Genomic DNA, 27,693 nt, shown 5'->3' on the forward strand with positions numbered 1-27,693 from the left:
GGGACTCATTTGGGGGCAGGTGACTTGGGCCAATTTCTAACATGCCTTTAACAGGGACTCTATAGATAAAGCCGGAGCGGGGCAGAGGCGTGGCTGCTTTAGCAGTTGGGGGTGGTAGGCCAATTACCCCAGGGGCGGAGCCCGGAATCGGTGTAAAATTTGGACTCAAAAATTTCAAACAAAAATAATTTTTTAGTTTAAATTTTCCACTGATTCAGGGATGAAAAACGTGAATATACATTAAAGAATATTCCGTGAAGCAGATAGGTAAGTACAAATGTCAAAAATTGACAAAACGAAGAAGTTATAGGTGTCCGGGGAATATCAGATTTTTACCCGGGTAAAATTATTTTCCTGTAGTTTCATAAATAAATAAATAAATGTCTGATGAAAGGAGCATGTGTTCTCCTGAAAAAAAAAAAACTGTTTTCTTATGCTTGTAATAAATGTAAACTACAAGAGAATAATTCTACAATGCAAGCAATGCATACATACAAGAAAAACTATTTACCTGGGTAGCTGATGGTTAGCCCCACGAACCATTATGCACACATAGCCCCATGAACCATTATGCACAGATAGCCCCATGAACCATTCACGGATAGCCCCTGTTACTTGCCTGGCCCCCCACACTTTACCTCCGCACTCGAGGTTACTCCAAGAAATGTCTTAACAGGCGCTAGGCTGCCCGACGTGTACATTTCTTAACCTCCACGGTGACAAGGCACTAGGCTGCCCAGTGCACCGTAATTACTTTAAAATAACATCCAGTACAAACTACCCTTTTACCTGTAAACTGGACACCAAGGCACTAGCTTGCCCGGCAATCCAATCTCTTACAGCATCCGTTTCGGGAGACCTGTCCTCCGGTCCTAGCTAACCGAAGCAAAAACAGCCTCTCCCTTCCAAGTCTCAGTTCCAACAGCCGACCTCCCCTACTCTCATCTGGGAGTTTATATATGTTTGGTTGGCGTCTGTTGCCAACCGCCCTTCTTTCAAAATTTTTAATCTATAACAGTTAAACTGCCCACCTTTCTTTTGAACGTTCGAAACACGAAGCAAGAACAGAGAGCTACATGGTATTTATACATGGAAAAATACGAACCTAAAAATGCATAATAAATTGATTTACACTAATTAGACATATATATGTTTATACACTTGATTACCCAATTAATTAACATATTAATAAATATTACAATAAGAAAAAATCACTGTTGCCCTGACACCAATCTGAAATTTAAATTTCAGTTTATGTGAATTGTCTTAAAGTCACTGATAACGTTATTTTCACTACACAGCACAACCGTCTCTCTGAAAAGAACAGTCTCGATTTCACTGCACTAAATATCCTATTTCCACACGGATTCTTCCTTCAGAAATCCTGGAATCTTACGGTCATCTGGGCCATCTGGTCATCAGCACTGCTCCCAGGTTCAGATGTATTCAGCTCCTCCACCTTCCAACGAACATGTCCAGCTCCCGCTCTAGGGTTGACTCAGCCTCCTTCGGTCCATCCGAAGAACTCCCGGCTCCTTAGTCCCCTAGTCCTCGTGTCTGGGACATCCGCGGTACTCGGTTCGACTCCTGCCGAATTTCAGCTTCAAATGCTTTCTATCGTTCGATCACACGACCCGACTTAAATATGGCTTTTCCATTTTTCATCTTTAAGGAATTCCCTTCCTTCTTCGGGCATCGAACTGCCATCCTTCAGCATTCTCTTAGCGATGAAAATCTCATGTCCTCGTGTGCAGAATATTCATCTACTTTTATCGGTAAAAGGTTTACATAACATAAAATCCAACAGTCCGTAATTAGATCTTACATTCACATGAAATAAATTTACCAGAACTCAAATGTGTAGCGACAATAAATCAGGAACTTAATTACAACTGTACAAACAAGAAGTCAGTCACTCGGCTTCCTTTCCATAATTTTTCACAGACCTTCTACCCCCTCCCCTTGAGATGGATTCTCAGGGTAGAATTTAGGGACGAGTGCTTTCCCTCTCACTTCTCAAATTTCTTCTCGGAATGACCTTCAGCTGGTCAACGTTAGCCAGAACTCTCTTCCCCTCACCTTCCTTTTCCAAAACAACATTATTTGGAGTAGTGAAATTCAGAATTCTGTAGATCCCTTTGAATTTCGGGAAAAAGCACACAGTTTGCTTATTAAAAGCAGACGAAATCTTATGCTCTTGAAGCAGTACTCGATCTCCTACACGAAGATTATCCCTTCTTCTGCCCTTATTGTAGGCCTTTGACGCCTTTTGCCTCGTCTTTTCCTCTTTTTCTCTTGCAAATTCAAAAGCCGTGCCCATTCTTTCCTTTAACTGTATGACGTAATCCATCTGTCTCTCCGCCGTGACGTTCTCCCCAGTTCCATCTTCCCTCTGAAGCTCCATTTTCCGAGTGTCATGCGGTGTGTACAAATCACGTCCAAAGAACAAGAATGACGGCTTCAATCCAGTCATCGAATTCGTTGCATTATTAATGGCAAAACTTATCGCGTCCATGTTTTCAGCCCACGAGGAGTGTTCCTTGCAGAACTTCCCAAGTGCTTGCTTGATTATCTTAATAGCTGCTTCTGATTTATTTCCCTTCTGTCTATATGGCGTAATATAGACAGGCTTGCAATTCACAGAACGCAACGTCTGTGAATACAGTTTGCTTCGAAACACACTCTGGTTGTCACTGACAACGTATTTTGGGAAACCTGACTGAAAACAGTACTTCAAAAATGCTTGCGAGATCGTCCTCGCCGTTGTAGTTCTAAGTGGTGTCAAACTAATGTACCTTGAGAACTCATCTTGAATGACTAAACAGTACTTGTATCTCCCTTTCGTACTTGTAGGCAGTGGTCCAAAAATGTCCAGAAACACTTTGTATCCAGGCGCAGTAGATTTTCTCGAGTTCATAAATCCCATCTTTCTGCTGTTGTCAGGATTATACTGAAGACAAGTGATACAACTTTTGCAATAGTTACTGACATCTTTGACTACTCCATCCCAAGTATAATTCTCTAGGACCTTAAACAATGTCTTTCCATGTCCTAAGTGCGCAGATAATAAATCATCATGCGAAGATTTAAGTACTTCACTCTTCAACTTCTCTGCTACCCACAGCTTCAACCTGGAGCTAAACGGTGGATAAAGTCCAGTGTTTTCATCAACAAAACGGTAAAGCAGTCCATCATTGTCGAGACAGGAATGTTGCAGATAAAAGTCAAATTTTCTCTTCTCTCGAGCATCCTTTATTTCAACTTCTTCTCCATTTAAACATCCAATTAATTTCGACAAGTAAGGATCACTCTGTTGTCCTCTTTTCCACATTTCTTTATCGTTAAGATCTACGGGCGGCGAAGTTTCTTTCTGTCCGTCCGTCTGTCTTCCATGTACAGTGTTGCCAGCTACATCTGTAAACATCGCTTCCATTTTCCTTTTCTGCTTCCGGTCGAATGTCTTCTTTTGCTCAGAAAGTGGCCTAGGTTTCGCTCGGAACGGCTTCTCGTTATTCACATCCAAACGAACCTCGTAATCCTTTGCTAATCCCGGTTTATCTTGAAAAACATCAATATGCCTCTCAGTATGGCATTCAATTTCGGCTTGTTTTCCTCTGAGATATCGGTACCCTCCATCAGCATGGCAATCCTTCTCTCTTCGTCAATCCCCTCCCCTTTGATGTCGCTGCTACGTGTCTGTGCTCCGCAAGCAGAAATGTTCTCTCGGACTCCTTCGACTCCATACGTGGTCGAACCCAGTCCCATAGAACCAACAGCATCAACGCTGTCACGTGTCGACGGCGCATCAAAAGGCACGATTTTCGAAAGATCAGGCTCAATTGCCCACCCGTTACGATGAATCATGGGTATAAGTCCCAGCTTAGCCATCAATGTCCTTCCCATTAACATTTCATGATTAGCATTAGATAACACAAATATCTGATCCCGAGCCTTGTGTCCGTGAAAATTAATATTCACGTAAGCGCTCCCCAAAGATTCCACATTTCCTTCCGCAAGTATTACTTTAGTTTTATAACCCTTCAATTTTACTCCATTTGTCTTCTCGAAGACCTCCAAAGACACAAAGTTATTGGACGACGCCGTATCAATACATGAGTGTACTTCTACATTAGCCACGTTGCATAAAACGATAGGTTCCCTAACATCTTTTACATTTACATTGTGAGGTGAAAAATTTTCCTTCCGCGTAAAATTTGCAGTTTCCACGCCACGAACTTGACAAATTCGTGGCGACTCTACGAGTTTTTTGTTACTTCCTTCCCACGTTCATTTATCTTGTTTTCCCTACGGTGATTTGAAGCTCTGCAACCTTTCTGTCCACAAGTGTAGCATAATTTATTTCTCTGGCAATCTTCCTTCGAAAAGCGGTTCTGTTTGTTTTCATCCCTCACCGCAAGCCGCGAGGGTGGAGGGCGTGAAACCACATGTTCAGCCCTCAAGCGCTCGACTTTCGGGCGGTCAAAACCAATGCTGACAGGGTCCAAGAAAATATCAGATTTCTTTCTTCCCCTCTCCTCTTCGCATTCCTGGTTAAATGACTTTCTCAAAGACCAGCTGCGAATTTCATCTTCTGAAACGAAAGATTTGAATCTCTGCCTTTCCAAAATCTCCGCTTGTAGTTCCAGGGCGTACTCGCTCATTTCTCTCATAGAAGTGAATGTCTTGTTGTACAAATAATCCCTAAATATCGGATTGCAGTGCGATTTCACAAAGTCAATTCTCTCCTGCGCAGAAGCCGAATTCCTTATCCTACTAAAATGCCTGTCAACCTTGCGAACGTATTCCGCCAATCCCTCGTTAGCAAGTTGAAACCTTTGCGACAAAAATAACTCTGCTTCTCTCTGATAATCTAATCCATGAAAAGCCTGCAAGAATTTATGCCTGAATTGTGAAAAATCACCGAATGGTTCCGTGAACAAAAACCACTCCCTCGCTTCATTTCGCAACGAAAGAGGAATAAACTGCTTCAGAAGATCATCTTCAGAAATTTTCAGCGTTCTCGCGTAATCTTGAATCCTATCCAGATACGAAAAAGCATCTTCCTTCCCTACATTTCCCTCAAATGTCGGAAGCGGCAAACGAATTTCCTCCATTGTCACTCTTGGAACGCACCTTTGTTCCTCAACAACAGAAAGTTCTGACGCGGTCAGGCTGGACCTACTCGAGTTACCAAGCGACATTCTTGTAACTTCCCCTTTTCTGTTTCGCAAGATCATCGGTTCGATCCTCGTCCGTTTCTCTCTAACTTTCAAATCAAAAATCTAGTTCAATATCCTGCGACACGCCTTCAAAAAATAAGTTCAATCGCGGACAGAGCCCCCAAATAAATATGTTACTTGCCTGGCCTCCCACACTTTACCTCCGCACTCGAGATTCGGTGCACTTCGTACTTGGCTCAGATTTGTCTAGGGGTATCTTTCTTTGTACGACAATGCACGTGGGTTGCTACAAGTCAACATAATTATATAATTAACTACAAGAGACAACAGAAACCTTATTGCTATAGGGGATAAATTACCTTGTCCAGCATCTGTGAAATTAAAAACGGAAATTTTGGATATTTTCTATAGTTTAATTAACGTAAAATTTGAAGTATATACAAGTTGTATCCGAACGTTCATTTCTTTAATTATTTATCGGGCCAAAACTCTAATTTTGATGTTGGAATCTCTATTGTTTGTACCTGGATGCTTTACATTGCATGAATTACATCTGAAGTACGCTTGTCACAAGGTAGACTCGCGTTACTCCAAGAAACGTCTTAACAGGCACTAGGCTGCCCGACGTGTACATTTCTTAACCTCCACAGTGACAAGGCACTAGGCTGCCCAGTGCACCGTAATTACTTTAAAATAACATCCAGTACAAACTACCCTTTTACCTGTAAACTGGACACCAAGGCACTAGCTTGCCCGGCAATCCAATCTCTTACAGCATCCGTTTCGGGAGACCTGTCCTCCGGTCCTAGCTAACCGAAGCAAAAACAGCCTCTCCCTTCCAAGTCTCAGTTCCAACAGCCGACCTCCCCTACTCTCATCTGGGAGTTTATATATGTTTGGTTGGCGTCTGTTGCCAACCGCCCTTTCAAAATTTTTAATCTATAACAGTTAAACTGCCCGCCTTTCTTTTGAACGTTCGAAACACGAAGCAAGAACAGAGAGCTACATGGTATTTATACATGGAAAAATACGAACCTAAAAATGCATAATAAATTGATTTACACTAATCAGACATATATATGTTTATACACTTGATTACCCAATTAATTAACATATTAATAAATATTACAATAAGAAAAAATCACTGTTGCCCTGACACGGGGGCAGGGTAACACCCCACAAACCATTTCCGATAAGGTTCGGTTAGGCAAGCATAGTGCAAAAAAAGGGGTTCGAAACACTGACAGGAGCTTACATCATCAAACGTACACAGCATGCAGTTCACGTTGCAAAAGCAATGACAATTGTGTGTCGGTGAGTTATTTCTCTTGAAAAATACATGATTTCCGGGTAAAGTATATTCCACGATGAAATAAAATACCTGGACGAATGTTAACCTGTCCTGTGTCTATGAATGTGGTAAATGTTCGGTAAAAATGTCATAACCGGGTAATGGATTTCTTCAAATTTACAGGAGAAAGTACTTACGGAATTGAGTTTCTGTGTAATTTCGAAAGGTCATACAAGTGTTATCTCGCATTTTTCAATGTATTTGGCCGCTAAATCATGTATTCTTCTATAATAATGTCCGTTCGATGCAAGAAAGCTGTTGCTTGCATTTACATCCATGTACTTGGACCGGATGTTGCGAGCATCTGATGACGTAATCCATGGCAAGTGTTTCCAAACACACAGTTTTTTCACTATATTGCCCAACCTAAAGCAACCTAACCAAACCTCACTGTGATGGTGCATGGGGCTATCGTGAATGGTTTTTTATACATATTTTATATTATTTCATATACATATACATATTTTTTAGATAACGGTCACATGTCAACCATTGCCTAGGTACTGCCATCTTGGGAATATAGCATAGTAGAAATTTATTTGATTTAATGTTTTTAAATTTTGAAAGCACAAATGTTTAGTTGATGACTTCTCTGCTCTTTGGGAAGCTTCATAATTATTCCTTCCCATGACTTCAAGCCCATTAATACACATTCTATAGTAATTCATGGTTATTTCAAAAGTTTAAAATTTCCCTCAATCTTGTACAAACCTTGCAGGGTAAAGGGCCCAAGTTCCTTTTGTTTTATTGCGATTTCATCATGCTACAAATGTAATTTTTACATGGTTCGATTTCGATGTACGTCTATTAACACATACTGCAGAGTTTTAGCGATTACTTAAGATTTTGTTCGATATATGCTTTCGTGGTTAGTTGAGGCAGGTTAGGTTTGGTTCCCTTAGCATTAAAATAAAGTCCCTAAATGCTTTCTACTAAGGTTCCGATTTACTTCTACATTAATTCCAGCGCTTCTACGATATTTATTGTCACTTGTCGACGGAGAATATCTTGTCCATGAGAAGTGCGTAAGGTAATTTTCAAGTTTTTTTTCTTTCGAGTTCAAACAGTGCTCATTACTTTAAGGAAGGTTCAAATTTTGTGTGACAATGATTTCCAAAATTCTACGACAATTAGTCTTTGTGCTAGGAGAAATCATAAAACAATCAGAACCGTTACCTGGCAAGGTACCCAAGAGTCAATCTCGCTTCCCCAAAGTACACCCTGGTAGTGGTGTATTCTCTCATGTTACCTTGTTCACTGCTGGTAAACCAACTTTTTTCATACATGTAGAATTTACCGGAAAATTTCCGGTTGTTGGACTTATGTTTTTTTTTTTTTTTTACTTGAATACCTGCATTGCTCTTTTATTTCTATTATATATATAACCCATGTCTTCTGACTGCCAGTCTCCCTCCCACAATCCTACCAAGAGGTGTGGAGATCTTCAAACAGTAATGAGGCGACGTGGGTTCAGCATGTCGAACCCTCAACCGTTATATGAGATTACCCAGACTGGGCTATGCTACTCACTCGTAGCTCCCCAATTTCCTCCGTTGCCACCGATCCTATACACAGGCCGAAAAGCAAGAGACTGAACCCAGGTGGACTTGAACCCATGTCATCCTGCAGGCGGAGTCCAAAGCACAGCACCTTACACTGCATGGCCATGGAGGAGGACTTCATTTCTATTATATCTAATTAATATATAACAGATTATTCAATAAATAAGAAATATTGTGGTAAACCAGGTCAAATTTTGGTAAAATTCTGATCTCTTTGAAATGTATTTCTTCAGTTTTACAGGAGAAAGTACTTACAGAACTGAGTTTCTGTAGACTTGAAAGGCCGTGGAAGTGTTTTCTCCCTTGATCAATTTATTCAGCCGGTAAATCATGTATTTTTCAACATTAATGTCTCTCTGATGCACAAAAGGTCTTGCCTCCATTACCTTCCTCTATGTGAAACAGATGTTCCGTGCATTTCATGACGTAACCCTCGGTGAGTGTTTCCAACCACGCCATTGTTTTGCAAGAAGATTACAATTTTAACTATGTTTGCCTTACCTAACCTAACCTTTCCATGCATGGTTCGTGGGGCTATTTATGAATGGTTTGTGGGTCTATCCATGTATGGTTCGTGGGGGCTATTTAGAATGGTTTGTGGGGCTATCCGTAAATGGTGTGTGGGGCTACGCATGCATGGTTCGTGGGGTTTTTGAACTCTGGGAAAAAAATACAAAATCAATAACACGAAAGTAGGTATTTTTCGGTGAAGAAGGTTGGAAACACTGCATATCCACTGATGATAGACAACGCTAGTCAAGATTTGCCCGCCATTTTGTGTTTAATGCAAGTGAAAAAGCAACGAACAATAATTACTCGATATGTGGAAAATTGTGGAAAATTGAAACTATTTTCGTGAAAAAAGCGAAATCCCACCTCAAAGAATCCTTAGCAATGCAGAATAGATAAGTACGAATGTGAAAAATAACTAAATAAATGAATTTGAGACGTTTCCCCGAGGTCAGAATTTTAATCAAATGTTTACAATATGCCACTGCACCTGGTAACTGCTTCTTGCAGGCTAACGAGGCTCTGGTGCCTGGACCTGTGGAGTTGTGTGTGCTGAGTGCCCCTTTACTGCTTGAGGGGATTTTCTCATCAGAAATAGTATTCATGATGGATGCTGTAAATGTGCTTTTAATATTGTTGTTCACATTGTAAACATGAAATTTCGTATTTCCATATTCCGAACTGGATAGTTTTTTCTGATAATTTCGAAGGTTTGCTGCCTTCATTCACCGAGGATTCGGCATATGGGACAGACACTGCCATCCAGGAAGAAACAAAGAAGTGACACACTACCATCTCTGTCCCAGACACCGTATTCTCAGTGAATGAAGGCAGTGAGCCTTCAGATGGTTAAGAAAAACCATCCATTTTGCAATGCCGAAACACGAAATTTCACAGATACAGTATAATTTTGGTTCTTGTTAAGTAACGAATGAGTAAGTTTGTTTTTTGTTCTTAGGGGCCAGTTGTTTATTTTGTTTTAGTGAAAGGGCTTATCCCCGTACTTTTTGACAGGCAAAAATAGCCTGTGCTGATGTGCCCATAATGTCAACCAATCACACAAACGTTGCCAAATATCAGTCAGACTAAGCTCATTGGTGGTTAGATTTCAGATCCTTTGAGAAAATATGCTATTTACGTTCGAATTGCAAATAAAGTCATTCAGTTATATTGGTTGTAGCAAATCTCATTTACATGTGTTGTCAAAAATACCATGAGAGTATATTATATCAAAACTTTCCTAATTCAATAAATATGTGCGTTTAGTGTTTTTAAGTGTAAGATTTTGTTACCGATCTTCTCTTGCAGATATTGACATTGCAGTGGTTGAATATCACAATGGAGGAGAACGCGGAAGACCCTAGCAAACATCCTTTGTCTGATGAAGAAAGGAAGAAATTGGCAGTGCAGCTAGACAGTGATCTCGATGCTTTCATTTCTGGCCTTGAGAAAAGAAGCTACACAGAAGGATGGCCCGAAGACAGATGGGAGGAGGTAGAGATGATCTCTTGCATGTTTGTTTTTGTCTCACTATGCTGATCGCTGGCCCAACTGGTGAATGACCTACTTCTTGCTACATAGCTCTATCTGTCCACAAATCGTCTTTGGGGGTGTGTGGCTCGATGAATGTCAACAACCTCGGTTGCAAAGTAAAAGGTGTAGGGGTAATATTGCTCACCCATTACAATGTTGCCAAATGCATGCCTGTTTTTGTCAGTAGTTTTCATTAGATCATTAGTACAGTGTTCGGGTGTTCTGTGTACCATTTTTCTGCACTTTGTGTACTATTGTACAACTTTTACCCAGTACCGGAGCTGTTCAACTCTCTCTCCTGTTTTACAGTGCGTTTTGCAACATGCTGTGTATCTGACATTCATTTGTTTCGTCCCGCCAGCAACTTTTGGTGTTTCTCGAAAATGCTGAATGTCACTTGAAGAGAATTTAACTGATTTCTGATTCGTTGTTTTCCAGCTGCCAGTTGGAAATGCTGTCAGCGTAATGCCTTGCATTCTGATTGATTGAAAAACACTAAAGATACTGGCCAAAACAGTCTTATTTGTGGGTGAGACTTCATACATTATGTTTCGACCCTGCATCAAAGTCTTGTTCAGACTAAACATGGAATCGAGGCTTAAGAGCCCGTATCACCGCTGGTGACGATACCTAAAAAATAGGTTCTTGCGTCGACGTTCTGTGCTCGAACAGTCAAGTGTGTGGCATTTAAATTTTACTGAGTTAAAGATCAAGTATGAAGTTAGGTATGTCGCGCAGCCTTTTTTTAAATATATTATTTATTACGTAGTTTTCCTTATCTCAATTTCGTAAAATTCACTTGCTCGCCAATTGTATGTAATAACTTAAATCAACATTTTAAAGCGCAAGAAAGTTTCAACTGTTCTTCTACAGCAAAGAAATGAAACTGATCTTACATAATTTTCTTTAGAATGTCTGTAGTTTGTCGACGTACAGAGCAATGTATGTAAATTTTAACTTCGACTTTTCTCAGCTGGTCGCGTTAGCCGTTTCCCCCTCTGTACCGCTCACGCTCAAACCCCCCCTCCACAATCCTCCACGGCCCTTTTTTCTTTCACAATCGGCCAGTCTTCCAAGAAAACCGCATGCTGAGAGCTAGGAAAAGAAAGAAGAAGGCAGGGAAAGGTTTTGGGGGAGAATCTATGGTTTGGGCGATGCTTGTAAACAGTTATTCACTACGTGATATCCTAATACTAAATCACGATGGGGTTGTAGTGCAATGACAACAGTGAAGGACAGGGGATTTCCTAAGTATATTGTTCACAAATGGGAAGGGCTGGTTGCACAGACTGAAGTACACCTTTACAAAAGGTTTGCCTGCAAAAGAAAAATTGTGCCAAATTATAACTTTTTTTTGTGAGAACACAAAAGGGATTTTTTTAGGGGGAAGGTGACTTTACCCAAAGTTTTTAGGTAAATATTGTGTAAATTCTCTCTGGTGGTGGATTATCAACCAGCCACGCAAATGAATGACTCTTTAGCTGTCGATCATAAATAAGTTCAATGAACGTTCATTATCAGTTTGAGATATTTCTGAGGGTCAATGGTAAAAAATACTTGATGATCTGTTATGGAAATAGTGCTATTTTTAAACATTTTGAACGTCCGTTCAATTTAATTTCGAATTTGACTCCTTTCATGATTTGTAAGTAGGGGGATAAAATATATTTACTTAATACTTTACTGCGTTATTTTATCACCAATTACACACACACACACACACACACACACACACACACACACACATATATATATATATATATATATATATATATATTTTACAGTCAGAACCAAAGAAATCACAACATAAGATAGTTCTGTGTTATCATATACAAAAATACTTTTAGGCATAGGTCTTATGTAAAATAAAATACATGAATTATATGTTGTTTTTTCTTTTCCAAAGACATTATTTAGTGGAATAATATGACAGACTTACTATTGATAATGACCATACAAAACACACCATAACAATTTCATTTACTTTCAACTTTCTGGGGCCGGCCACCGTAGGGGAGTGGTTAGCACATCGCGCTACGACGCCAGGGGTACCGGGTTCGAATTCCGGCTTGGCCGCGGATGTTTGTGAGTGTCCATTCATCAATTTCATCATATCATCACTCATCCAAATCTTCGCAAATTGGCCAAAAGTGGCACAAAAAGCGAAGTAAAATAAAGCAAATCAATCAACTTTCTGGATATACGACAAATAACACTATTTCTGTATAAGGAATTTTAGGCGTGCTCAGATCCTCCGATTATGGGGAGCAAGGGCCTTGATAAGAGTTCAGCTGACGAAATAAAGCCCTCATTCCATCTCACTGTTTTTATTACATTGATGGGAACAAAACAGGGTCGTGTGTGTCCCGACCCATCTAAAATCACTTTATTAGATGAATTTCAACTTCAGTGGCACCATTGTTCTCTACTGGCACTTTATTTTCCATCTCTGTCGTTCAAAGATTAATGTACGTATAAACGTGGTTTAGTACCGCAAATTCAAAAGAACTACACATAATTTATTCATGTGCAATATATGGGCAATTTATTCTGCAGACACATACAGATAATACAACTAAAGAATAAAATATGTGGAGGTGTTAATAAGAAATTTGCTAGTGGGAGAGTCCAATTACATAGGAAGTAATTCACTACCCTTTCCTTACGTAGTTGCTTGGAACTTTCGTAGGTTTGAAAATAGTATTTACTTTTATTTCTATAAAAGCATAATGTTGTTTAAGAACGGTTATTAGATTCCTCTGCACTAAATTTCTAAGTGAGACTATTAAGGGGCAACTTCTCCCTTCCCCCCCATTTACTCACCGTATGCAAAGAGTGTGAATACTTTTTTGCTGAAATGGGAAAATGAACCACAGCAAGAAACTAATAAAATACGTCTGTTTTTTATGAACAGCTGCAGAATTATCTACAAACTTGTTGAAATTCACAGTTTTGCTAGCTTGTACTCATTGCACGAAATACATACAGCCAGGGACGGCGCTACAAGGAGGTTAGGGGGGATGAAACCCCAACAACAGATATAAGCTCCCTGTAGCCCCCAGATTTTTATAGTACGGTAGATGCCTTTCGATCGAAAATTAAAGAAGTAGAAGCTATCTTATGCAATATTTTACATTATAAAACTTCCCTTAGGGCAAGGCCATTGCAATGTTCAAGTACATTTCCTGCTTTTATAAGATCGCAAGATTATTATAACGTGTTGTACGTAAAATCGTGGTTGGAGGTGGCAGCTGCAGATCTGCATGGATCAACAACGGACCAAAGGCTCCCCTCTACCAACCTACCACACACAAACATAAACACAAACATACCCTCTACGCTCTATATATAATATGTGTGTGTGTGTTTGTGTGTCTGTATGTATATTATAATGCATGTGTGTGTGTGAAGTTCTTGATCTCATGTTGACAAAGTCACATCTAAGAGCCTAGAGGGTGATTCAAAAGTCCCTCAACAACTCATATATAAACACATTGGTGTGTTCCAAGTGGGCGTCATGGCACGGTGCTATATGCACAGGGAACTATAACTTTACCTTTACCCAGTGGCGGCGATTTGGTTCCAAAACCGAGGGGGGGGGGACAGTATATTTCCCATTGTAGATACTGTACGGTTTAGCATAGTGCGGGGACAAAAGTGGCGAAAAGTGGGGGCTGACTGTCCCCCTCGCCGCCACTGCCTTTACCTGTATATCTTGTATTCGTTTCTGAACCCCTGAGTAATTAAGTTTAGTTTTTAAATACGCATATACGAACCCTATACTATGTCAATCACTGAGGGCCTTCTAGAGACTTACTTGTCTCTGCCCCCACCCCCGCACTGCGGGGTCTTGCGGCTTGTAGATCCGGCAGTGCTCGTTTCTGTGTTCTTCCCCTGTTCTTGTATTCGTGTATTAAAATTATTTTTGTATGAGATCCATAACTCAGTGCCAGTGATGATGATGTATTATTGTCCTGTAAACACATTTCCAAATTATCTCATGAAAACTGAAAATTCTGATTTTTTTATCATGCATTTCCGTCCGAAGTTAAAAAAAAAAGAGCAAATGCTGTCGAAAAGACAACTTTTAGGTTACTAACTCGAGAATTTGTTCTGCACATTTTTCTACCAGAATGTTATGAAGTCTGAATTACTAAGAATTATCACACTGATAATTCCACTTGCACATCAGCAGGTCAGTGTTCGCGCAAGACGTGTGAAGTAGGGATGGCCAAATCCAGATTTTTTTTTACTATTCGGGAATCCGATGGAAAAATGAGAGAATCCGGATTTCGGAGGTAATCTCCCCATTTCGGAGACAATCTGGATTTCGCTACAACCATAACTTACGTAGAATTTTCAGTGAAAAATGCAGGCTCAACGAGGACTCGAACCCAAGGATGAAAGGATGGAGAGAACATCGCTGACAATTATACGATTGCCAGCAGGCAGGGTTTCGGAGCTATGTCGCGGTGGTACTAAAGTAGCCCTCCGGAGCGGAGTGATTCAGTTCTTTTTCACATGCATGCTCGGATCCGGAGAGATAGTTCGCAACTATGAATAATAGGAGTGTACAGTTATCAGAATCAAGCATATCTGGAAACTAGTAAGCTGCGTGAAAACTGACATACGTGTATTTCAGGATAACTATGATAGATATGAACAAGAAACTGTATTAGCCTTATCTGCGGATGTTTGAAAAGTCCTGTAGTAAATTCACAAATTCGTCGTTCCGGTTCAATATGAGTAATATGCATTGGCTGTAAATAGTTTTAATTGTATCAAAAATGCTAAAAGTACACATTTTATTAACTACACTACTTTCCCAATGATTCCAAATGGCTAACTTGAAGTGATATTCATGTGCATTAGCACTGGCCTCCGTGATGGAGTGGTTAGCACATCCGGGAGTTCGAATCCCGGCATGGATGCTCTTTGTGAGTGTCCGTTCATCAGTTTCATCATATAATTCATCCTCAGGTGGAGCACAAAGCACGACGCCTTAGGTTGTAAGACACATTTTTATTACGTTAAGAAAAGAAAGAACATCAAAATCATCTCACCTAGGATAATCCACCAACTGCAGAAAACACAAAAGAATGTCTTCCGCCTGTTCTGCACATGTGTCGCAACAGGGTGAATAGCTGTGCACTACTACAAAACATCGTCATTATTTCCCTAGTTTACAGCACCATACAGGAGAGATATCCTGCTACTCGATGTTATAAACTATTCCATATATGTTGGTCATAGGCGTGCGCACGGGCGGAGGGGGGGGGGAATTGCCCCCTAATCACGGACGTTCGCAGATTTTTCCACAAAGGGACAAGAAAGGTATTTTTTTCATGGGGCATATTACCCTGATACTAGTGCTGTCCCCTCTAAAAACACCACTTGAATTTGAAATTATCGCATTCCTGCATCCCCATTATATAATAATTAATGTAAATTACTATGACTGAAATATAATTATACCTGTGAAATATATACTTTTAGTTTGACCTTCGTTTTCGAGGTGTGGTAATCCTTGTCCCCCTTCCAGATGTTCCATGCCCCTATATCATTATACTTTCACCTAGAAATTTAGTGGAGACAATATTGTCGCTGTTATTAAACAATATTATACTCTAAAAGGAAATGGCGCAACCACAAGGGGACAGGGGGGCATTGCCTTATGCCTTTTTCCAACCTTGGACGGAAACCAATTATAGGGGGGGGGGCATACATTGAAGTAAAAAAAAAAGCAAGACTAGCAGAATCTATACTAGTAGCAGGACAAAAGGATACTCAAGACGGAATTAGTTTTCACGTCCATCTTGCATTATTTCTTCCAGACGGTCAGGATCACTTGCAGGGGGTTACAGAGGGACAATTGTCCCCTCGACTTTAAATTTTATACAAATAAAAATACATTTCGTAAAATTTTCTTTCTTGCTTCGCTCGCGGTACCTGCTTTTCTTGCAGTCTTGTCAACTTCCGAGCCGTAGCTAGGAAGTAGCGGGAGTTGGCCCTGGGCGCCGAACAATCTGATTGAGAAAAATTGTAAAAGAGAATGCCATGCCGTCCCATGAAATTTTTTGCACCCTATTAAATCAATACTGTTTTCAACTTTCAAAAATTTGGATCGAAAAATTTGCTTGCTCGCTTCGCTCGCAGTTTCTTTTCTCCAATACATTGTAAATTACTAGAGAGAAAGTAAGAACAAATAAGTAATTCAGACAGTTGCTGCTATAACAGTTTGGTTTGGAGGAAAACGAGCGCTCACATTTCAGAGACAATCTATATAATTTTTGCTGTTGGTTTGTTAAGGGGCGCATGAATAGATTACGTAATGTATTTAAATAATATGTTAATAAACTAGGTATATATATATTATATATATATATATATATATATATAATATACACGCGCGTGCGCGAACACACACACATATATATATCACATCAATGCAAAAAACTAAAAGAGTGAGATAAAATGAGGTTTTTCTTTCCCGACCTGACTGAATTTTCAAGGCTTTTGCCCCCCCCCCCCTCTTATGTGAGAGTCTGCGCACGACTATGATGTTGGTACCTTCTTCTAATAATAAAAACAAATTAAAATAACTGTAATATTAAATTAATAATTAAAATATTAATTAATATTGTTATTACATGAATAGGAAAAAGACGGCATATGAATAGGAATATAACCACACATATTCATTATCTAGCTCATGAATAGTTCAGATCGCTTCAATTTGTATAAAAACAACTGCCCTGGCAAGGTGATTGTGAAACAGATAAAGAATTGAATATTTATTGAATAACGAAAAAGGATGTTAGATCCATTTGACGAAATGAAAAGCTCTTAATTTAATATTTAATCATATTACTTAAGTAGTGGTGTGCATAAATCTTATTTGATACAGTCATCCAAAGTTGTTTGACCCCAATGTAATCCTTCCCTTAGAATATGTTTGACGGAAATAAACGTCTCTCGATTATACGACAGATGCTAAACAAAACAAGCATATTTACATTATTTAATTTTAGTACTTCGTAAGTCTCTCCTGGAAGATTCGGACTCCCTGGATACCCCGCCTCCCCTAAATAGCCCTTGGCTCTCAGTTGTATTGCGATGTTCGTCAATGTGTGTTTTTCTTCTTTCAGACACTCGGAAAAAGTTTCGTCTTGCAACAGAAAACCTGTTATGGTCAGACTCTTGAGCGGGGGGAGAGTAGCGGACAGGGAACCTTAGCTTTATGGTCTGCTTCCTCCCTCCAGCAAAGTCTCAATGCAATGGATTTGCCTTCGAAGGGGGAAATGGAATCAATATTGGCAAGACTAGGAAGAATAAATTACATCTGTCCGCTGCTCTTTTCGAGCGGCGCTGATACGGGCTCTTAATCAATGTACTTCTGATTGATGATTGCCAAACTATCATTTAAGAGTCATAAATTCATTACACTCATATCTATCACATAAATGTATGAACTGTTTAAGTATGAGTAGTCTTGAAAGACTGACCAAGTTCTAAAATTAAACATCAGAAATATACTTCTTTAGGGTTATTTATTTCTGGCAAACTTACTGCATTAGATTGAAGTCATACGGTTTTGAATGACAGTACCAAAGAAGATATATGCACACTATTACATAGTCTCTCAACGTGGCCATGCGGTCTAAGGTGTCATGCTTTGGGCTCTGGCTACGAGACACGCACAGGTTTGAGTCTCCCGGGGAAAAGCGTAACAACTTTTCTCGTGAGATTTCGTCGTGTGATTGGGACTGGTGTCCACCCACCATTGTGAGGAAATTGGAAGATATGAATGAGTAGCGTAACCCTGTCATTGCAAGCTGCAACAATGACTGGGGGTTCGTCGTGCTGAACACACGTCACCCCGTAACTGGTTGGATATCTCCCACCTCGAGTGAGTGGGTAGGATCAGGTGGGAGTGAGGCCGGCAGTCGGTATGTAGATCCGGCCCGTCATGGGCTGTTGCACCACGGATTATTACATTTAATAATATGCGCAAAATATTAATGAGGAACTTTACTTTCTCTCAACTGTATCCAACATCATTTTTTTTATTCAATAAATATTCAGTTCTTTATCCTTTTTTTGACATTAACATCCGATATCCGATTCCCTTGAGTTAAACATCAGAGAGGGGCCGGTAGAAACCAATGGTAGAGTGTGAATAACAGAATTGTAGAGTTTAGACTACGTACAACATGGGTTGAATTTTAATTGTTAAAACAATATATCATATTCATTAAAATGTAATAGGTTTTTAAGACACAGTAAATACATTTTCAATCCCGACTTTGCGACCCACCAAACACCCCCTGGAGACCAAGCAATGGGTCGCACCCCATAGGTTGAGAAACGATGCATTAGATCTAGTGGTTGTCAATATATCCTAAACCAGTTTTAAATTTGTCAAACTATTCTCTTTACATTTATGCCATAAATTATTTATCAGGATTTAATTTCAAGAGCACATGTTAATTAATGTATAAATTTTTAAAAATTAGAAAAGTATTTGCAAGGAAAAATTGCTGGGATCAGGGTATCGAATTTTTAAAGAAGAATTTGCCTGACGGTGGTGCAAAGTATCTGCAAGTGACAATTGAATTCTGAGTTTTTAAAAACATATATACAAATAATTTTACGCTGTTCACAGGAGATGGAGAAGCATCCGTTCTTCATGACAAAACCACCGCAGGATGGTGACCCTTTGCCACCTCTTCTGGAAGGGATCCAGCAGCTGAAATACGACCCCAATGAAAACACACCTGAAGGTACGTACGAACAGCTTGTGCCTTTATTTCTATGCAGTGTCATGGAAATCGTAAGGGAACAAGTTTGGCCTAAAGCTCTACATTCACATGCCTAGGATGTCTCCCAGTCTGGAAAACCTGAATATTCTGGAAAAGTCAGGGAGGTTTACTGTATTTCTGGAAAATCATCATTTTTTGTAGTAAGAAAATAAGCAAAGACTTTTAATAAGTAATAAAGGCTAGTTGTGGGAATTACCAGTCAGGTTCCAGCCAGAGATGGAGCAGGAAGGAGTGACAGGGCACTGCTTTTGTCTTTAACATTTTATCATCTTTTTAACCTTTTTTATCCTTAACACATTCGGGTCTGCCCTCATAATACAGCATTTTTACCTCTGGTCTGCGGTGTTTGGTTGTTTTTCAAAAAATCATAGAAAAAATATTTTTAATTTGTTTTTATTTACCACATATTTCTTAAATCTACAAAACTTCCTCTTTTCAATGAACAAAAATTTGTTAAATTTTATTTTCATTTTCAGACGTTTTTTAATATTTTTTTCAGCAATGTTTTGTATGGAAGAAAAAAGTACAACATTGTAACAAATGTTAATATAGAGATATTTTAAGTTCGTAATCTGGAAATTTCAATAATTAACTACATAAACTATCAATACATCTTTTGAATCTTGGATAAGAATACTTCTTATGTGCACATAACAAAAAATAATTATAAATTACAAGTAATTATCTTTTGTATGAAAAAGTGGCTGCAGGACAGGACCAGACGATGTATCAGTTGGTTCTGCGTCATCTGTAAAAATTAAACAAATAAATAAATAAACTAAATAAATAAAATAAATTTTCATTTTACATACACTATACAAAATAATAAATGGAAAAACTAAAAATACAACAGTGCATGTAGGAGAATCAAGGAAGAGGCAAGATGAATAGACCCAAAAAAATTTACCTCTTCTCACTTCGTTCATAAAATACTAGAGTTTGCAACACTGTTTATATTGTCGACAATAATTATTATGAATATAACCTACCTTCCAAATCTTCAAATTCATCTGCATCATCAAAATCGTCGCTAACTTCAAACTCTGAGACGGAATCCTCTATGCAGTCTGGATCTAACGACGCCATTCTAAACAATGCACAGTACATCAACCCGACAACAAACAGTCACAGGTGCGAGATAAAAATAGCACATGAGTCACCCTAGCAGTTGGAATTTCAACAGAGGGGCTTGAATGAATATAAAAACATATAACCTTTAGTTATTTTTGAAAATGTAACAACATAGTCTTGCATCTGTCAATGTACCTGAATAGTAACGCTTGATGTGTGCTAACTCGTAAATCGCATTTCTTCATTTTATTGTAAATTGATGCTTTAGATGTCATTCGAGTGGCAGTCCTCAATGTTTCGAAGCCCCTTCTTTCTTCTTATGCCTGGTAATAGGCTTTTATGCCTGTTTTTGTAGCATTCCAGAGTAATATATGTCATTATTCCCCTTGCTCACTTGTGGAAATTTATGCATTCTGTTGTAAGTAACAATAAATTTTATGCGAATTTTGAGACAGAGAGAGGTGTGGCGGAGAGGTTAGCACATCGCACTATGATGCCAGGGGCCCTTGGTTCGAATCTCAGCCTGCGCATGGGTATTTCTGGTCAATTTCATCATATCAACATCTTCCCCATCTTCACAAATTAGCCAAAAGTGAAACAAAAAGTGAAGTAAAAAAATCAATCGAAGAACATTAAAAAAATAAATGAGCGAAAAAAGATAAAATATAACAAAAAACCAACAAGGCAACAGGAGTAAATCGAGAAACTAACGAAAATGCAGAACAATGGGATAGAAACATTTATTTCGCTCTCGGAACAAGTTGTCTTTGCCATTCTATCCTCGCCTTCCCTTTCCCCTCATTGGGGTTGGACGACCCGCGCTGGACAAGAAACAGATGTGGAGCCCAGTTTGTACCGTGTGTCCAGCGTTGACAACCTCCCAATCAGGAAAAGTGTGCTGATTAAACTCTTAAATTTTGCTAAATGCAACTAAATTGTGCTCGGATGACTTATGTCTTAGGTTCATTTTATGCATCTATTTTGGGGGCAGTTGTGATGTGAAAATGCCTTGTTGAACAATGTTGGTAATTTCCTCCATTAAATTAGTTACAATGGTTTAACCAATATAATTGGTTCAATATAATGCTTGAAAATGTTTGAGATAATTCAACGACTACAAAAGGCGGCGGCTTGTTTTATCTGTGACCCCAACTTCCTTCAATAAAATGTTAATCGTGAGCTAAGTAAGGAAAGATAAAGAAAAGTTGAAAAGAAGATGGTGGACCAGATGTAGCTGGATCGACATGCTACCTTTTGTTTGAAACAAATAAGATTTGCGATTTTATTTAAATTTATTTTTTCAAAATATATTCCTCTGAATTCAATCCCAGGGGCGCATGTTTATAGATGATGCTATATTTTACCATTATTCCAAACATAGGGTGCTACGTGCCAATGAAGTTCAAATTGTACTACGTTTAGCACATATGCTAGTCATTGCGCGAGGCTGGACTCACTGTGTCTATTTCGGGCGAATGCTCCCCTCAAATTATGCTTTCCCGCATGAATCACATAGAATGTTATGGGACCAGCTGAGGCCCTTGGAGAAGTAGCTCAACATGCAACGATACAGTCTCTGGCAGGGATGGAAATTTGTGGAAATTATCATAAGGCCTAGAATTTTAGTTTTCTTGTATTAAGGTGTCGTTTAATGAAATTATAAGTAATAAAATAATCCATAATAGCCAAGTATATTAGGCTAGGCCCGCCCTCCGGGCCTCTTATGATGCTTCGCCACTGATTCTGAGTATTGCTGGTAGTTACAGTAGCAATTGCACATTAAGTATAATCGATCCCCATAATCATAGCGGCAGAGAAGGGGGAGAATCCAGTTGCAAGGGCAAAGCAGTGCAGGATGCAATGTTCCCCCCCACATGCAAGACAGTTTCCTTTCCTGTGTTCATTGGTGGAGCCGTGTCGTGTCACTACTTGTTTTCGTTCAATCCCTCCAGAGATACCTGGGACAGAGTATATGCTAGAAAAAGGCCATAGTTTGAAGTACGAGGTGCATCCAGAAAGCAAGTTTCCCAAATGGCCAACAGATAGCAGGCAATGCGTTGAGAGAGGTTAGTGTGCATGCATGAGAGATGCCTGACGTGGCAATCGTATGCAACAGGCAGCACTCCCCGACAACTCGCAGTAGCACCGTAGTAGCGGTTGAAGATGTCAGCTCTTATTCCAGCTCCCGCCGACTGTGAGGTTCGGTGGGTGATAAAGTTTTTGAACGCACAAGGCATAGCACCGATCGAGTTTCTGGACCGTCATCACAGGCGATAAAATGTGGGTCGCACACTTTACCCCAGAAACCAAGCAGCAGTCTATGCATTGGTATCACAGTGGATCTCTATTCTCCATGCCAGACGAAATTCAAGCAGACTGTGTCTGTGCATTCTAGGACAGTCAATAATAAAGGAGGGAACCACCTGACGAGCCTGCCTCCTCCCGCATTCATTCAGGGGTATGCTCTTCATACCCTGGTGCCTTTTAATAAAAACCAGGATGTCAGTTTCCTCTGATTTACGGTTCCCCCGTTTATTTTTTCACAAACTTTATTTGAGCTTACATGTAGTGAATACAATATGTTACAAATACAATTATTCCTGACCTATTCTGGAATCCAGAAACAGATCGGATTACATACAGTTAGTACTACCTATTATTAGTTTATCTTAATTCAATTTTAAATTGAGGTTTGAGATTATGAGGTAATCTAGGACAGACAGGGCATTCTGCTCATAGAGTTCTTGACCAGAGATGAGATGGTGAACGCTGAACGGTACTGTGAAACACTATGGAAGTTGCGACGGGCCATTCAGAACAAGCAGCGCGGGATGCTCAGTGCCGGTGTTCTTGTACTGCATGATATTCTGCAGGAGTTCCGCTGGTAGGTGTTCGACCATTCACACTATATAACCTGGATCTCGCTCCCGGTGATTACCATCTTTTCTTACACCTTTAGAAATTCCTGTCCGGTCAGTTTGAAAAGTGACGAGGAGCTGAAGACGGCTGTCACACACTGGTTCCGATCCCAGGCGGAAGACTTCTACGACACAGGGTTACAAACGTTGATCCCACGGTACGACAAATGTCTCAATTCCAGTGGGGAGTATGGTGAAAAACAGCTGAACAATTGCTGTATCTGTTTCATTAAAAATTTCCATTGCATTTGTGTTTATTTCTGTAGATGGCCCCAGGGAAACTTACTTTCTTGACAGACCTCGTATTTTCAAGTAGAAATTAGAAATATACTACAGTATGTGGCTATTGGCATTTACCACTTTCTGGTTGCAATTCTTGTGTTGTATGATAGATATTAGGATTAACATATATATACACACCAGGTGTGTCGGTTAATAATTCTTAATTGATCCAAAAGAAAACAAGTGTATCTGGGGAGAAAGGTAACAAATGCTTTATTCAAAGTATGCACTATTGCTAGCTATACATTATGCCCATCTGTCCGTCAAATTGTGTGTGCCCTTCCAGAAAAATCATTCACATTTTGAGGTGATCCAGTCAGCAAGCTATTGTTCGACATCTTCGTAATTGTTGAAGTGTTGATGGGAAAGTGAGTGAGACATCGATGAAAACAAGTGGTAGTCCGAAGGGGCTAAGTCTGGTGAGTATGGCAGGTGGGGCAAGAATTCCCAGCCAAGTACAGAAATGGTGTCTCTGACGCCTTTCGCTGTGTGTGATGAGGCGTTATCGTGCTGCAAAGTAACTTTTCCGTGGCTTGTTGCCCAATCTGGGTGCTTTTCGATCAATGCATGGTTCAAATTGATGAGTTGTTGATGGTAGCGAACGGCATTCACTGTTTCACCTGGTTTCAGAAGCTCATGGTACACCACACCCTTCTGATCCCACCAAATGCATAGCATTGTCCATGCAAGAAAGACTTTCTTTCATGCCGAGAAAGCAACACTTCACACACAGTTTTTCGCTTTTACATTTGTCTGTCGTTCAGATGATGTGGGACCCATTTTCCTGCCTTCTGGATCTTTCCCATGGCATGAAGACGATGAGATATGGTTTGGCGACCAACATTTAACTTCTCTGCCAGTTGTTGTTGCATTTGCATATCATCTTCGTCCAACTGTGCTTGCAATTCAGTGTCTTGGAATTATTTCGGCTGGCCCGGGCGATCTTTGTCATTCAAGTCAAAATCACCACATTTGAATCGTCGAAACCAACGCACACATGCATCTTGCATTAGGACATTGTCACCGTACGTTTCCACAAGGATACGATGGCTTTCACTCGCGTTTTTCTTTTGATTGAACAAGAAAAGCAGGACGTGCCACACATGCTCCTTACTTGGTTTGAAGGTCAACATGTTTTCCACACAAACTCAATATCACAATCACACGCCCTCGGTTGCACATCCATGGTGTTTTGACAGGCACTGTCCTGGCAACACACTGACGTAACAGTTGAGACTGTGCACAAACCCTTGCTTCCAGCACTATCCAGCGATGAAATTAAGATTTATTAACCGGCACACCTGGTATACACATATTACTAATGATTATGTATTATTTATGCTATAATTATTATGATTTTTTATCAGTCAGTACGTGGGAAGCAATATGTGAAAGCACATCCCTGATTCTTCTATCCAACAGTCAATTTCTGTTCAGTGTTCTGTCTTCTTATTTTTACATGTGAAGTGAATTTTATAAAAACTTGGTTTAGTGGGATTCTAAGTCTGATGATTAGCTAAAATGTGGTGGCCTTCTTACACATGAATTGCCCTAATTGACTTTATGTGGAAAACTTTAGTTCCTGGTCTGGAAAAGTCAGGGAATTTTGTTATTTCAAGATTGTAGAGACCCTGGTGAGTGAGCATTAATCAGTTTCAGAATATCATCACTCATTTTCGCGATTACCAGAAAGTGGCAGAAAAGAAAAGTAAACCGAATCAATCGGGTATCTAAATGTCAATTTTCTTTCTTCTTTGTAGCTAATCAGTGGTGATTTATTCATTCTAGTTTTTGGACTTTTAACCACTGTTATTTTTTAAAAGAGATTTACCTACGTTTCTAAGGCTGAATCTGCCTCCATCTTCAGGGTAGTGTGTAGTCTGTTAGATCATATAAATGGTCTATAAATTTTTGCCTTGGAGGATTATTCTTGGTGGCCTAGGCTCCACCACATCTGTCGGTCACAAGGACCTCTATATACATAAAGTTGCCAGGTAGGATTATCAGTAGCCCAGGCTCCACTTCGTCAGATGACCACATCAAGGTCACGATCAAGGCTTCGTGTGGGACCGTTAGGTTTCCATCTTGATCCCCAGGGACTGCATGCATGCATGCAATCTGGGGCGGTCCAGTCCCCGGGGATCAAGGTAAGTCACAAAGGTAAGCCATATATATTTTTTGTCATTAAAACTATAATTTGTCTGAATTTTCCAGAACTGAAAGAATGTGAAAATCTTAATCATAGAAGGAACAGCAAAAATGCATGTAAAAATGACACCGAATTTTGTCTTAAACCACGAAAAATAACACTGAATTTTGTCTTAAACCACGAAAAATAACATCGAATTTTGTCTTAAACCACAAAAAATAACCGAATTTTGTCTTAAACCATGAAAAATAACACCAAATTTTGTCTTAAACCATGAAAAATAAAAACCAAATTTTGTCTTAAACCATGAAAAATAACACTGAATTTTGTCTTAAACCACGAAAAATAACATCGAATTTTGTCTTAAACCACAAAAAATAACCGAATTTTGTCTTAAACCATGAAAAATAACACCAAATTTTGTCTTAAACCACGAGAAATAACATCAAATTGCAGTAAAATATATCATCGAAATTTGGGAAAAATAAAACGAAAACTTCACATCCCTAAATTTGGGATACTGTAAACAAACCATATTTTCACATGAGAACAAAAGCAGTTATATTTATTTTCTGGTTTTTGCAGAGCTGGCCGAGAACTACAAGCAAGATGGAAACTTCAACTTCAAGTGCAAGAAGTATAGGCGGGCAATAATCAGTTACACTGAGGGGTTAAAGTGCAGGTGCAACAATGTGGAATTAAATGCTCAGCTTCACAACAATCGGTCCGCTGCACATTTCTTTCTGAAGAATTACAGGTAAGTAGAGGCATGCGTATTTGGTTTCTGACGGAAACATGAAATGAAGGGCTCGGGAGTAAAACATGGCAAGTGACATTTTGGTCATTATTGAGTTCATTAAGCAGAAAGGTTATTAGAAGCTACATATATTGTAGATAAGTTGTTGTGGTGTTGTGTTTACCAAATTTCAGAAGGGCTCAATTGAATCCAATGCAAATTGGTTCCATGCGAAAATTGAAGGATGGCTCTTTTTGTCACTTACTATGTTTTACTCCCCCCACTATGTTTTACTCCCGTGTCCTTCAAATATGAAATATCATTCAGTGATATTTATTTTTCATGTTTCTGAAAGGTGGGAGGTGTATTTTCTTACCTTGTTTTGTCAAGAAACGATGTGAAATTAACTGAAAAAATGTGAAATACACAAAATTTAGAGTTTATTCACCAACGTGACACTTTCTGAAGTCTGAATTATCCTGAGAGTTATGCAAATCATGGAAAGTTGATTAATTCTGTGGTAAATATCTGGGAAGCAAAAAATGGACAGCTCTGCACAGGAATGAACTTAATACTTGGATAACTATATAAATGTGCTATTAGAAGGGAAAAGTTTATTTTTGTGTAATGAATGTAGTTTTTAACCTTTAGGTGCCCAAGCATCTCGATCGAGATACCCAAAAGTAACCCTCAATTGCCCAAGCATCTCGATCAAGATGCTGTGTCAAGGTCGTTTTGAGAGTTAGCCCCCTCCCCCCTGCCACATATACGCCGAATTTGCATAAATTTCATATAGTCTGAATCTCTGGTTCATTCCGCGTACAACGGTATATCACTCATCTCTCTAGGGCAATTAGCTTCCGAACTACACTCATTTAATTGAAACTCTGCATTTTGCTCAAAATCGGCTTGGGCAACCGAGGCTTACTATTGAAAAAGGGCTTGGGCGTCAAAAGGTTAAATTTAGGGTTATACTTCATTTTAACACAGAAATGGCATTTTATATACTGCTTCTTGTAATGAAATGATATTTTATTCACCATAAATATGTGGTTCTTCAGGTTTGGTTTCATGTTGCTAAATGCTTAAAAAAGAATTCAACTAATATAGTTAATAATCTGGAATATACTCATGGCACACCTTGGATCTTTACATTCGTTGCTTCCTGCTTTCCTGGGAGCTGAATTATTATTCATATGCAAGTTATTTGTGTATTTAATTGTTTTTCCCCCCAAATTTCAATTGTTTAAAGTTGTAAGTAGAGCTAATCCAATACCAATACACTCCTACTGATTTCCACCAATAGCAATGGTCGAAAATTTTAACAACTATAAGTTGTGCCTGGAGTTAGGGGCCCACACTTTCTTGATCAGTGCCGAAGGTGGAGGGTGATGTGATCAGCACCATGACTTGGCCACCTTTATCCCCCAGAGTTTCTTCCAGGTACCCCCACTTTATACGACGCTGGGTGGGTGCTGGATCCACTTTAACAAGTGGAAAAAAGTTCCCAGTTTCCTCCCACCAGGGATCGAACCTGGACCTCTCGCATGGTAGTCAGACACCCTAATGATGGACGTAC

General features: G+C 39.4%; 1 protein-coding gene across 2 annotated transcripts in view; it reads left to right on the plus strand.

Annotated features, from left to right (window-relative positions):
* The window catches only part of Dpit47 (DNA polymerase interacting tpr containing protein of 47kD), a 45,537-nt gene that overhangs the window by 1,668 nt on the left and 16,176 nt on the right, over window positions 1–27,693 (plus strand). Inside the window, exons 1-4 of one of the 2 annotated variants that reach the window (XM_083133815.1) lie at window positions 6,424–6,494; window positions 9,927–10,097; window positions 18,802–18,919; window positions 25,964–26,135. In XM_083133815.1, coding sequence (XP_082989941.1) covers window positions 9,942–10,097; window positions 18,802–18,919; window positions 25,964–26,135 — 446 coding nt within the window. In that variant the 5' untranslated portion in view covers window positions 6,424–6,494; window positions 9,927–9,941. Of the gene's footprint in view, window positions 1–6,423; window positions 6,495–9,911; window positions 10,098–18,801; window positions 18,920–25,963; window positions 26,136–27,693 lie in introns of those variants that run through there. The other variant, XM_083133814.1, reaches the window with a different exon arrangement.

The sequence above is a fragment of the Lepisma saccharinum genome, chromosome 13 (assembly GCF_977018435.1).
Source record: "Lepisma saccharinum chromosome 13, izLepSacc3.1, whole genome shotgun sequence".
NCBI lineage: Eukaryota > Metazoa > Arthropoda > Insecta > Zygentoma > Lepismatidae > Lepisma > Lepisma saccharinum.